This window comes from Acartia tonsa, chromosome 9, assembly GCF_053477335.1.
Source record: "Acartia tonsa isolate MP-2025a chromosome 9, ASM5347733v1, whole genome shotgun sequence".
NCBI classification, from domain to species: domain Eukaryota; kingdom Metazoa; phylum Arthropoda; class Copepoda; order Calanoida; family Acartiidae; genus Acartia; species Acartia tonsa.
Genome location: NC_137268.1, coordinates 26,867,097 through 26,881,091, shown reverse-complemented (window position 1 = coordinate 26,881,091; position 13,995 = coordinate 26,867,097). Strand labels below are relative to the sequence as shown.

The following is a 13,995-nucleotide window of genomic DNA, read 5'->3' as shown; positions in this document are numbered from 1 at the left end:
ATAAAAAGTTTTAAAGTAAATGGTTTTAAAGACAATGGAAATAAAGGGGCTAAGAAAGAAAAAATAACAAAACAGTTTAATAGTTAAAAACTTTTACAAAAAGTAACACAAAGCGATTTTAGAGTCGACATAGTAGAGGAGAGTATATTTAAAATAAAAATGGAGCACAAAATATATTAAAGATATCAACTAAAGGACTGTCCTTTTAAATAGGGACAATTGGTTTTGGATGAATGCTTCCATGGAACATTTTTTTAGGGATAACACAAAAAACATCCATGCCTTATATCCATACTAGCGGCTACGCCTTTAGAGGCCTCTAGGGGCGCCTAAGGGTGGGTTAGGGGGGTTCTTAGAAAGGGGGCGGGGATGGGAATGTAATCTGCCACCTCATTTTCAATTTTAGTTTTAGACAAAAAAGTAAAAAACCCCATTTTTTCTGTGGGTGATGCTACGCCACAGAGACAGATAGACATCCTGTAACTTTTATATAAGGATTTAGTTTAAAATTTCCAGCCACTTATTGACTTTAAATGATGAAATAATTTAATTGTTTTTTTTCTATCATTTTTGAATTGATCAAATGTCTGAATAACCTTTTGGATTTTTATTTCAACCCTTTTCTATTTTTGAGAAGCGAAGCTCCTCTTAAATAATATGCATATATGTATTTATAGCAAAGAAGATTGATGTATTTCCCCAATTCTGATAAACAAAATTACCCCTGTTTCTGTAAATAATAATTATTGTTGGAAAAGTTTAAATATTTTAACACTAAAGTTTAGCAACGCATGTAAAGATTAAACAAAATTCTTCAACGTGTTTAAGTCAACCCCCCAACCTTTAAATTTTAATTTTTTAATAAGAAAATGAAAAAAAAATTTTTGGAAGGTAATTTTTTTCCGTTGAGGGTGGTGGTACCCTCACCCAAAATAGTAGTTATAAAACTTCCCAGAGAGAACCATATCGGTTCATCGGTTAGGAAAACCAGATCCTGTTACTTTCGTATGAATACCTAGGTACTTTCTAAAGTTTCTAAATTTTGTAATACCTTAAACATTCTATTATCTATTTTTCGCTACTTCAGGATATAAATGTCCTTGCTTATAAATAACTGATTTTTTAACTTAAGTTTATTCTATACTAAATAATAATATAAAAACAAAATTTCTGTAGGGATATATACACTAAAATAATAATATAATTAAATAAGAAACACTTTTTTACTTATCAAAAACAATAATCAAATATTATTTCAAATAAAAATATGTTTTTGGACTGTTTCTCATATTGATGACCAGTTAATACTCATTTATAAATAGAACATTTATATATTATACAGTTGAATTTTAAATAGATGAAATACTAGGGCTATAAAAGGAGAATAGCCTATGAAATCATATTATAAATGAAGGGAGAGAGAAAAATATCATCTTTAAAGATTTGAAAATGATAATTTAACTTCATTATCAATTAAAAATTATTTCTTAATTCTAAAATTAATGTAAAAAGTTTCATAAATAGGGTCTAAAAAGTAATGCTATTGGTATTTTTCTTCTCTCTCTTATTTATATTCAAATGAAATTCATAGGCTATACTATAAAAAATCTACAAAATCTATTTGAAAACAAGATTAAAGAAATAGATGATCTAATTTTTTGTCAATTAAATTTTTTGGTAATTTTGAAGGAATTTTTTTTTTGTTTCAATCACCTGTACCTTAAATCTTGATATATGCTTAACAAAACACAGGGATTTAAGGGGTAGGATAATGGAAAATAATTACTCATTAAATTTGTTGGGCGGACTTAGCAAAGCTTTAACAAAAGACAACTAAACAACGTAATTAGAATTTTCCCATCAAAAACTTTTTTTTCAAAAAAAAATTCTCCACTGACCTATCCCCATTGTCCCTGATGATATCTACGAACAATTCTATGAAAAAGCAAAAAGCCTAAACATTTTTTTTATGCATTTTGATTGCTAAATATTGTATTTATTCCTTACAACATAATTTTTTGTTGAAAAATGTTAGGACTATTAAGATCAATAGGTAGTTGCCAGATTTTTCTTAAAATTAGTTAAAATATGAGAAGAAATAATTGCCCTTTACTTCTTGGAGAAAGAAGGAATAAGGAAAAAAATAAATGGAAAAAATGTATGGTGTTGTATTATGGACAATTTTCCACGAAATATGAAATAAAATAATAAAATTATTCCCTGATTTGTTGGCGGGGCCTTCGACCTTGGGCTAACAAATCTGAAATTAACATTATAATTTTCAATTTTTTTATCCGCGGAAAACTATCTATAATACCAAAATGGCTAAATTTAAATTATGCTGTAAGGTATAAATACAATAAATAAAAACTTAAATTTTAACTGTTCATTGCATTAAATAAGAACTTAAATCGTAATAAATAAATAAATTCAAGACATATGTATAATACTAAAATATGAATCTATAAAACATATAAAAATGACACTGAATTAACTCTATGACAGCTTATATTAAAATTAAAACTTTGGAATATTGTTTTTCGGTTTGGATTATGAATTGACTTTCATCTACTTGTACTGATAAAATAATATTCTTTAAAAAAATTAAAATATTTCTTTTTAATACGGCAAAAACCATTAGAAAGTTAATCAATCAGGGATCTTAAGGGATAAAACAATAGACGATAAATTTAACCAATATACCCAATGATGATAAATAAAATTAACAATTGTGTAGATTGGAATTTATGGTTTGAAAGTATGTTTAGACATTACTAGTTAATTAATGACTCAACCAATCAAAATCAAATAAAAGTACCCAAGCTAACGAATGGGAAAACGTGATTTTATAACTTTGGGTACAAGTGTAATTGGCAGTCCAATGTCCCCTCCCTGACTGAGATTAGAAGAACAAGTAAATTAAAATCCATTCATATCCCAAATCGATGTTAAACTTCATCAAAAAACTAAATTAAAATTGACAATTCTAATATATAGAGAAATTAGTTTTTGATAATAGTTTTTAAATTAAATACTAAATTATACATTAAATTAATATTAGGCTATTCAATCAACATTTTGTATTTTTTAAAGAATCATACTTTGATTTTACAAACAGTATTGCTTGTAAAAGTTACTTATAGCATTGTATTATAGACAGCTTTCCGCAGATAGTAAAATATAATATTTTAATTCTATTATCCGTGGAAAATTGTCTGTAATACTATATGATACATGATTTTTCAATATGGCTCAGAGCCGATTCTAACCAAGCGGATATGAAGCGGTTTTGAAGCTATAATAGAAAAATCTATTCCAGTATCGCTTCGAAACTGATTAGTATCCGGTGGATTAGAATCGGTTCTAAGCCATATTGAAAAATCATGAATAGCTTCGTAATTAAGACAATTTTCCACGAATATCAAAATGAAAATAATAAAATTTTATTTTTATAATATCCGGAAAATTGTCTATAACACGATGCGATAAATAACTATTTTCGCCGTAGAAAATATTGTTGTATGTTGATTGAAAGCCTATTGAGTAGCGCGGCCACAATAGTTTGAACTCTGGTTGTTTATCTTCCACGGGCTGGGCCATCCTCTACACTCACACTAAAAAATATCATTCTATTAATTTGATTGGTTGGTTCAAACTAGTGGTTTCTAAAGATTTTTAGCCAATAAACAAGAAGGTATAGGGAAAATGATAAAATGTTTCTCCCAGCTGGCTAATAATAATTACGATACGGCCATCCACACCCCCCTTATGACCTTACCCCATACCCTCCCCTGAGATGGGTTTTCATAAAAGGAATGCCGCGTTTTTTCGACATTTTTTCGACATTGATTAATTGAACGAAGACGATATCGTTATACAGAGTATACAACTTAAGAATTAAAAATTTTAGAATTATTATTTTAGCCATTTGTATAATGTCTAATACAGCTCTGAATGGATTGAAGATAATTTGTTTTTCTTCTATGAAGGCCGTACCAACAAAAGCGAAGTAATCAAATAAATAGTTGTATACTCTGCTTAAATTTCGCGAATCGAAAAAACGCGACATTCTTTTTATGAGAACCCATCCCTGACCATGAAGGAACGCATTGAAAAAAATCTGAGGACTATATTAGCAACCTAAACTGAAGAAAAAATTCCCTTGTAACAGTATCCACATATTCTATATCCATTGGTGTAAGACTATTTATAACTATTAATACATATTAATAATCTAATGGCCATTGTCTTATCCCTCGAGATTCCTGAGTTTTCGCGAAAACGCGTAACATATGTACAGATTTTTTTTGTGAATTTTTTCTCGGTAAAACCAATTTTGGTCAACATTAACCAAAACAGTTAGCATTCAACAAATCATACATAAGGATTACAAAAAAAATCAATGCTACTCTTTAATTCACTTTGTTCGTCTGTCTGTCAGTCCGTAACGTTCTGAGAAAAATGTGATTTTCTCCGCTGCTATTGAAGATAGATAGCTGAAATTTTAGGTGGCAATGATACTTATGACATGAACGCATTTAATCTATACTTTATTTTTTCCGTCTTCTTATCGGTTATGCTTCAAAAGACAAGAACAGTGAACATGACAACTGAACATCTGTTCTACAACTCACTTTGTCCGTTTGTCCATTCCATGATTTTATTGTGCTTTGCTACTTATATATGTTGTAATCCATATTTCATTTTAGTACTATAAACATGCAATACAATTATTAAATTCTTTTCTATAAATTTATTTTTTGGGTGGCGCATTAGTTGTTCTTTAGATGCAATAGCTCTGTCTGTCCCTAGTTTTATGGAATTCATTAAGACGGACAATCAGTAGACCAAAAATGTACGCATGTTAAAAAGTACAATCTCTTTCTTTTGTGCACTATGTAAAGTGAACCGTTCTTTAATACATTTGGTGAAGATGTACTGTACAAAATTGTACTCTGAATTAACCTTCAATTTTATTATTGATTAATATATATATCAGGGTTCGGAAGCCGCAGCCGCAGCCTCAGCCTCAGCCACCATCAGCCGCGCGGCTTACGAGAAGCCTCAAAATCAGCCGCGCGGCTTCCTCAGCCACCCAATAAGCCTCAGCCTTAGTCGCAGCCGCGCGGCTTAAAGAAAACATAAGCCACTGTAAGCCTCAGCCGCATTCAGCCACTGTAAGCCTCAGCCACTGTAAGCCTCAGCCACAAAACTCCAATTCAGCCACATTAAGCCTCAGCCGCACTAAGCCTCATTCAGCCAACGCCCCTCTAAGCCTCAGCCGCAATCAGCCGCGCGGCTTATAGTTGGGGAAGCCTCAGCCACACTCAGCCGCGCGGCTGCTAATAATTTGAAGCCGCAGCCGCACTCAGCCGCGCGGCTTCAAGAAAGCCTCAGCCGCAGCTGCAAAGTTATGATTATGCCGCAGCCGCAGCCGCGCGGCTTGATATTTGTAAGCCGCAGCCTCAGCCGCAGCTTAATTTTTTAAATTCAGCCGCAGCTTTGACACAGCCGCGCGGCTGAGATATTGTAAGCCCCAGCCACAGCCGCAGGTGCTAAATTAGTACAAGCCTCAGCCGTCAATTCAGCCGCGGGGCTTAATTTTCATTTAATTTTGTCTGTCTGAAGCTTAAGATCTCAGCAACCACTGAACTGACAATGTTGTCCTTCTCAGGAATCCTTTTACTACAGTAACAGGATGTCTATGTGTCTGTGTGTCTGTACCGAAGGATCTCTCTAACCGCTGAATCGATCGGGTTCTCCTTAACAGGGTAGCTTCTCATAGGTCCTGGGAAGGTTTATAACTATTTTTTTGGGGGTGGGACACCCCCAACCCCCCAAAAAAATTAAAAATCCCCCCCCTCAAATAAAGAAAAATTTTTTTAAATTTTTTAAACTTAAATTAAAAATGAGGGGGGAGGCCCCCCCCCCTAAAAAAAAAAATTCCCCCCCCCCCCAAAAAAATTTTTTGTTTAATTTTCTTTAAAAATTTAAAATAAGAAATTGGGTTATTAAATTTGACTCTCTCTCTTCCTCAAGTGCCCCCTAGAGGCCTCTAGGGGCGTAGCCGCTAGTTATATATATATTGACATTGGATGGTTTTGAGCTAATTTTGGGGTGGGGGTCAGAAATTTCCATCGCCCAAAAATAATTTTTTTAAATGTTATACTTTTAAATTTTTTTATATTCTTTTATAAAAATTTTATCTTAAGTTTTTTTTAAAATTACAACATAGAAACTACCATCTCGAACAACTACAAAAAGTTTGAACCTGTAATGTAAGAGCTCCAGTAGCGCAATCAGTTAGCGCACGGTTCTTCTACACTGTTATGCCGGGGTTATAAGTTCGAATTTCACCAGGAGCAATACGTTTTTGAACGTTGATACTTATGAATATTATTGAATACTATTTATAGGGTAACTGCCCTACTGACGTTTGCCTAATTTTATTGTTTTTAAAAGATACAAATTTTTCAGAATTTACTTAATATTTACTATGAATTTGTATTATCTTAAATTTTTTTTCTTGTACAAGTGGCCTATTTAGCTCAATGGTAGAGCACTCGTCTTGTAAACTAGGGACCGTGAGTTCAAACCTCACAGGGGGCAATCAATTTTTGTGATACTCAAGTTATATAGTAGCTTCTCTATTATTTTTCCGTTTAGGTACGCAATACTTGTTATATATAATTAAGCTTCTCCTACTTAGATATTTCTTCAATTTTAAATGTATTTAATACGTTGTGGTTGATGAGAGACACTGAAAAAGTTATGCAAAAAAAAAGATTTGTATGGAGAGTTATTTTGTCTGTAGATTAAGAATTCGATAACTACTGAACTAATGAAAACTTTTTAAATTGCCTTTTCCAAGTTTTTGAATTATTTAAAAAACTAAAATTAAAACTGGTGGGTGCTCAACCAAACTCCCCCCTATTTTCCCATAAAAAAATAATAAAAGTCACCCTTCATCCCCCCAAATTTTTTTTTCTTCTGGGATTCGAACCCGGATGATAGATGGTTCAAAGCTGTTACCGTACCAAAAAGCTATCAGAACTCCAATATTTCAAAATGAAAATTTGTCTTATTTTTAGATCATTAAGTATTATGATGTCTGTTTGTTTGTCTGTCTTTATGTTTGTACTACAGGATCTCGCTAACTACTAAACCGATATGGTGCTCCTATTCAGGGTAGTTTCTTATAGGTACTGGGAAGGTTTACAACTATTTTGGGGGAGGGTACCATCACACTACCAGAAAAAAATTGCCTTAGAAAAAAAATTAAACATCACCCCAAAATTAAAAATGGGATTTACTCGCCCTGGCCCTCCCCACCCAATAAAAATCACCCTACCCCCCAAAAAATTATTTTAATTCAGTTCTTCTTTTTCCAGTACCTATTGTTTAGTATTTTTTGTAATAACTTCATAATTACATTGTCATTAAGATTATGTGACATAAAAAGTTAGTCATAAAATTATACCCATGAATAATTGTAATAAAAAGCACTTTTGTAAAAAAAACATTTTTCATAAGAGGTAAGTTTTTATGACTAATACATTTATTGCAAGTGTACATATGATAAGCATTTTAAAGACGATTATTTTTAAGACAAATTTAACCTGCGTACCATGGCTCAACATGTAGCGCATCTGCTTGTCATCATGGAGGTAATAGGTTCGAATCTTGGCCAGACACTGCGTGAAAACTGAAGACGTTAAATGGTTCCTACTGCAGCTATGCCAGGTATGCAACATGTAAAGTTAGAGTATGAGGATTTCCTTGGCTCGTAAACAGGCGTAACTCATTACCATAGGACTTTCTGGCAGGTAGTTGGTTGCTGGATAGATGTCACTTAAATTGGAAAGAATTGGTTCCCCTTAATTATCCAAGGTTCAACAAGAAGCGCATCTGCTTGTCATCAGGGAGGTAATAGGTTCGAATCTCGGCCAGACACTGCGTTATAACTGAAGACATTAAATGGTTCCTACTGCTGCTATGGCAGGTGTGCAACATGTAAAGTTAGAGTAGGAGGATTTCCTTGGCTCATAAACAGGCGTAACTCATTACCATAAAACTTTCAGGCAGGTAGTTCAATAAAAAAAGTTGGTTGCTGGATAGATGTCACTTAAACTAATACAGAAAAGGAAAGAATTGGTTCCCCAAGGTTCAACAAGTAGCGCATCTGCTTGTCATCAGGGATGAAATAGGTTCGAATCTCGCGCAGACACTGCGTTATAACTGAAGACATTAAATGGTTCCTAGGTGCTTGGTGTGCAACATGAACAGGCGCAAAGGAAAGATATAATTCCCCTTAGTTATCCAGGGTTGTTGGACCTTGAGTTAATGTCATAGAAACCCTCGACCGTGGCTCAACATGTAGCGCATCGGCTCGTCGTCTGGGAGTTGATAGGCTTTGTACTGCATCATAACTAAAGATGTTGAAATAAATTCCTACTGCTAAAAAACTTGTATAAAACTTTGGGTACCAGTATAAAACTTTAGGTATCAGAATAAATTTTTGTCTATTAGTATAAAACTTTGGGTACCAGTATAAAACTTTGGGTACCAGAATAAATTTTTGGCTATTAGTATAAAATTTTGGGTACCAGTATAAAACTTTGGGTACCAGTATAAAACTTTGGGTACCAATATAAAATTTGGGTACCAGTATAAAACTTTGGGTACTCGTATAAAACTTAAGGTACCAGTATAAAACTTTGGGTACCAATATTAAAACAAAATTTTAGGTATTAGTATAAAATTTTGGGTACCAGTATAAAACTTTGGGTACCAGTATAAAACTTTGGGTACCAGTATAAAACTTTGGGTACCAGTATAAAATTTGGGTACCAGTATAAAATTTGGGTAACTGTATAAAACTTTGGGTACCAGTATAAAACTTTGGGTACCAGTATAAAATTTGGGTACCTGTATAAAACTTTGGGTACCAGTAAAAACTTTGGGTACCAGTATAAATTTTTAGTACCAGTATAAAACTTTTGGTACCAGTATAAAACTTTGGGTACCAGTATAAAACTTTGGGTTCTAGTATAAAACTTTGGGTACCAGTAAAAAACTTTGGGTACCAGTATACATTTTTAGTACCAGTATAAAACTTTGGGTACCAGTTTAAAACTTTGGGTACCAGTATAAAACTTTGGGTACCAGTATAAAATTTGAGTACTAGTCTAAAACTTTGGGTACCTGTATAAAAACTTTGGGTACCAGTATAAAACTTTGAGTACTAGTATAAAACTTTGGGTACTAGAATAAAACTTTGGATACCAGAATAAAATTTGAGTACTAGTATATAATTTTGGGTACTGGTATAAAACTTTGGGTACCAGTATAAAACTTTGGGTACCAGTATAAAATTTTGGGTACCAGTATAAAACTTTGGGTACCAGTATAAAACTTTGGGTACCAGAATAAAACTTTGGGTACCAGTATAAAATTTTGGGTACCAGTAAAATTTGGGTACCAGTATAAAACTTTGTGTACCAGTCTAAAACTTTGGTTACCAGTAAAATTTGGGTACCAGTATAAAACTTTGGGTTCTAGTCTAAAACTTTGGGTACCATTATAAAACTTTGGGTACCAGACTAAAACTTTGGGTACCAGTATAAAACTTTGAGTACCAGTATAAAACTTTGGGTACTAGAATAAAACTTTGGGTACCAGAATAAAATTTGAGTACTAGTATATAATTTTGGGTACCAGTATAAAACTTTGGGTACTAGAATAAAACTTTGGGTACCAGAATAAACTCTGGGTACCAGTATAAAACTTTGGGTACCAGTATAAAATTTGGGTACTAATTCTGAATCAAACATTTGAAAAAATCCTGCTGTCCTCCCCCCTCTTCCCTCCACTCTTATTCTCACAACCCCTAACCACCCTCAACTCTCCAAAAAATGTCCTAGAATGCATTTAAAAAATCCAATTTAGCCGAAGCCTCAGCTGCAAAGCTTATTTTATAATCAGCCATAAGATCAGCCGCAAGGCTTAATATTGTATTCAGCCGCAGCCGCATTCAGCTGCGCGGCTGAATTTAATTCAGCCACAGCCTCAGCCGCACGGCTTTCAGTAAGCCGCAGCCTCAGAATCAGCCGCGAGGCTTAATTATGTTATCAGCCACTCTCAGCCTCAGCCTCACTCAGCCGCGCGGCTTAATTTTCCAATCAGCCACTGTAAGCCGCAGCCGCTATGAGCCGCGCGGCTTTCAGTAAGCCGCAGCCTCAGCCACAAATCCTTCAGCCACTGTAAGCCTCAGCCACCCTCAGCCACTGTAAGCCTCAGCCGCTCGAAGCCTCAGCCACAAAATTCCAATTCAGCCACTGTAAGCCTCAGCCACCCCAATTCTTATTAAGCCTCAGCCGCATTCAGCCGCAGCCACTCTCAGCCGCACTAAGCCTCAGCCACTCTCAGCCTCAGCCACTTCCATAACTTTAAGCAGCCGCAGCCGCAGCCACAGCCGCAAATTAGGATTCAGCCGCAGCCGCAGCCGCGCGGCTGATAGCGCGGCTTCCGAACCCTGATATATATCGTGTTTTATCTAAACTGTATTTTTAGTCAGTGAGGTAGGGGGACATTGGACTATTTATTTAACAAGTCCCCAATGTTTTAAATGATAACGCTTTCATATTCGTTGGCTTAACAACTTTGGTTACTTTATGGAATTTTAATTGGTTGGTTCAGTAGATTGAGTTTTCGAACGTTTCAACCATTATTGAGAAAAACTTTGAGAAAAGACAATTTGTTTGTCATCATTGGGGATGTACATGAATTTATCGGCCATTGTTTTATCCCTATAGATCCCTGGTTTTAGTAGTGAAGATACTCTACAATTATTTATGTCCGTCTTTCAGATCACTGCATCACTGTCAGTAACACTGCTCTCTCTCTGGTTCTCTCTCTCCAGTTCGTTTTCAATATCCCCTTTCCCACTACCTTAACATTTCACTTTCTCGTTGCTGTCTTCCATATTCTTTATTTCTCTTTCTTTCTCTTACTTAAAAGTTTATTGGATTGTATATCTTTTGGTGGGGACTCTTTTAGACAACCCCTTTCTCCTAATAAGACGTTCTGAAGCTAACCGATGCCTTAGGCAAATCTCTGTGCATACCCCTTATTTGTGGGCTCAATGAATTCCTAACTATGTAAATTACTTCAGGGTACGGGGATAGGACAGTTGTTAGTAAATTAAACTTCCCCCATCCCCCAATTCTTATATTTTTTATTATGTTCTGGTAGAAATTGACAGTTTTATTGCGCTATTTAAATACATTAATGTCTTATTTTCTGTATTTCATTTGCTGTTCTTTTTCATAATATAAGTTTGTATTCAGTTACTTATGTTATGTTTATAATAATTTTAGTTAAAATAATGTTTTTCTTAGCATTGAGGGCATAATCCACTGTATTTATTTATTTATTTTTTTTTTTTTTTGGGGGGGGGGGAAATAAGTGGTTTCAATGTTTGAAGGGTGTATACACCCCTTTACCCCCATTCTTGGACGTCCATGTATGTATGAAATATGTAAATCATAATGTATGTAAATAACTTTCACAAATATTTAAATTATTAAGTCTTGAAATTAGATATTTATTACGATATTGTGATGGGTCAATGGGAGATAAATTTATCAACCCCCTGAAATCCCCTCCAAATACATTTCCTTACGGAGAGGGGAAAATTACTTATACCTATTAATGTTGAACCCCCCCCCCCCCCCATATGGACGCCCCCAATCCCAATCATATCCTGAATTTTAATAAATTTCTAGGTGTATTTGCATTTTAAATTATTGTTTGAGCCCAAGCTGTCGCAAAAATCTTAAATAGCAGCCGAGATAATCATATTTCCTCTATAGCAATATTATAAAACTTTGTTTTTGAATTTAAGCGGTTCTAATTGTTAAAATTGGTGCTATTTCTAAGGGCGTATGCAGTGAAAAAAATCTAGCAACATCTTTCAACTTGCCATAGCATTAAATTTAAACCCACTTTTTTGTCTTTAACTAATTTACCCTTTTGTAAACTAAAATGATTGGTGGAAGAGTTTGGACAAAGCTACTAAAGTTCCTCAAAGTTTTAAGGCCAACTAATGAGAGAATGGGTTTAGTAAGCTTTGGTTACCAGCAAAATTTACAGTGCAATGTTACGAATATTAAAAGAAATTGGACATTAAAATTAATCTTAGACTTAATACCAGAATTTAAAAAAATTAGTATAGAGGGGTGGTACTACTTGTCTTATTGGGAAATACCCCCCCCCCCCCAAAAAAAAAAGTACAATTGTCTGCCAAATTCCTGTAGAAAATTTTACCAACTTTTGGCCTATCTTCACATATTTAGCATAGTTTTTCTATAATATCTCCTAAATATTAGGTTTCCCAATATATTGCTAAAGAATCTAAAGTCATAAGACATTGGATGATAAATTGATCCTCGAAATTAATAGACAAAATTACCCCTTCTATAGCTTAAAAGTATTGGTGGTTAGTTTGTACAATCAAATCAAGCCCCCTAAAGTTTTTTTAAGGAATAACTTTGAGTACCAGAATATTTTACAGTACATTGTCCCCTCCCTTCCTGCTTAAATATCCCAAATTTGGATATGTTTATTTAGCGAAATTTATGCCTATAATATGGTGTGCTTAGGTGTTTGTCAAAAACGAGTAAAAAGGGATTGTTAGTGCAACTATTCTATAAATAGAGTCAATCCGTGTAGTGGCAACAGCCATTATTAAATTGATTGCTTTAATCCAGTTTATTTGTAAGTGGAGAAGATAGGTTAGGTTATTGAAAGACCCTGGAGTGCAGGGCTAAAGCAAGCTCTAAGGGTTAAATCAATAGAGGCGTGAAATATGTGATCTTCAAGTGTGCCGTTAGATATCGTAAACGGCTGGACCGATTATTTCACCGATGAGAGATGGGTAACTCATTATATAAAATTAAGTTTTGGCTATCTTATTTTTTCTCTTGTTTAAATGAAAACACTTATTTTTCAATCTCTCGACTTAATATACAAAAGGAGGATAGGGAGCGATCTGATGCAATTCAATTCAATCCATAATTGCTTTACATGCTTTATAAATATATCCCATTAAAAAAGGTAGTTATTTTTTGTATTACTTTAACTACACGTACAAATAATTGAACTCTAGATTTAAGGAAAGTTTAGCTGAGGATTGTTTTAGGCTATTTTATGGCATCTCCCCCTTTCATACAGAGCCCCTAGTTGCTAGGAACGTAGCCACTAGTTTTAATAACAAAGGCATATACTATTGTTTTGTATTCATTACAATTATTATAAAAGTATTATTCAAGTAGAAAATTTATCTTTTAAAAGTTGCTGAATATCGTTCCCTACTCAGGCTTAGAAAAATGACCTTCTACGCAGGGTTCCTCAGGGATAGGACAATGGCCGTTAAATCTTGTACATCCCCCATGATAATAAATAAAAATAACCCTGTAGTATCGTGGAAAGTTTGGGAAGTGTTGTACAACCTAACCAAGATTTAATAAAATTGACCATAGGTTTAAAGTAAAAAAAGAAAGGTCGTGTCAAAAAACTTTGGTTACCGGTTTATTTAACAGTCTAATGTCTTATCCCTTCCTGCCTTCGACTTTATAAATAATACAACTTAGGATACTAGTTGCTTCGCCCTAGGAGGGATAAGGGGTGTGGAGTGTAGGGAAATTACACCCTCCCCTCCACCAAAAGAAAAACTAAATATTTGTTCTAAATGAAAAATCTTACTGGGGCCATATTCCCCCACAGAATAGCCTAAAACATGCCTTGGACCAATACCCGTTCCCTAGAAATTTCTAGCCGTTTTTGAGACCTTCCTAAACACGCATACTTGCACCTATTCACTTTGGGTTGAAAATCCTTAAAATGAAAATAAAAGCGTACTTAACTTATATGGTAATGTTTATTTCTTAAATTTATTTCCATATTTAGCTTTTTAGCAACAAATTATAATTTATT

The 13,995-nt window shown here is 34.1% G+C and overlaps 1 protein-coding gene across 1 annotated transcript in view; it reads right to left on the bottom strand.

Annotated features, from left to right (window-relative positions):
• Nucleotides 1–2,600: 2,600 nt before the first annotated feature.
• The window catches only part of LOC145328644 (uncharacterized), a 146,839-nt gene continuing 135,444 nt past the window's right edge, over nt 2,601–13,995 (bottom strand). The window contains exon 11 of the mRNA XM_080172410.1: nt 2,601–3,614. Within this exon, the coding sequence (XP_080028536.1) occupies nt 3,578–3,614 (37 nt within the window). The 3' untranslated portion in view covers nt 2,601–3,577. The remainder of the gene's footprint in view (nt 3,615–13,995) is intronic.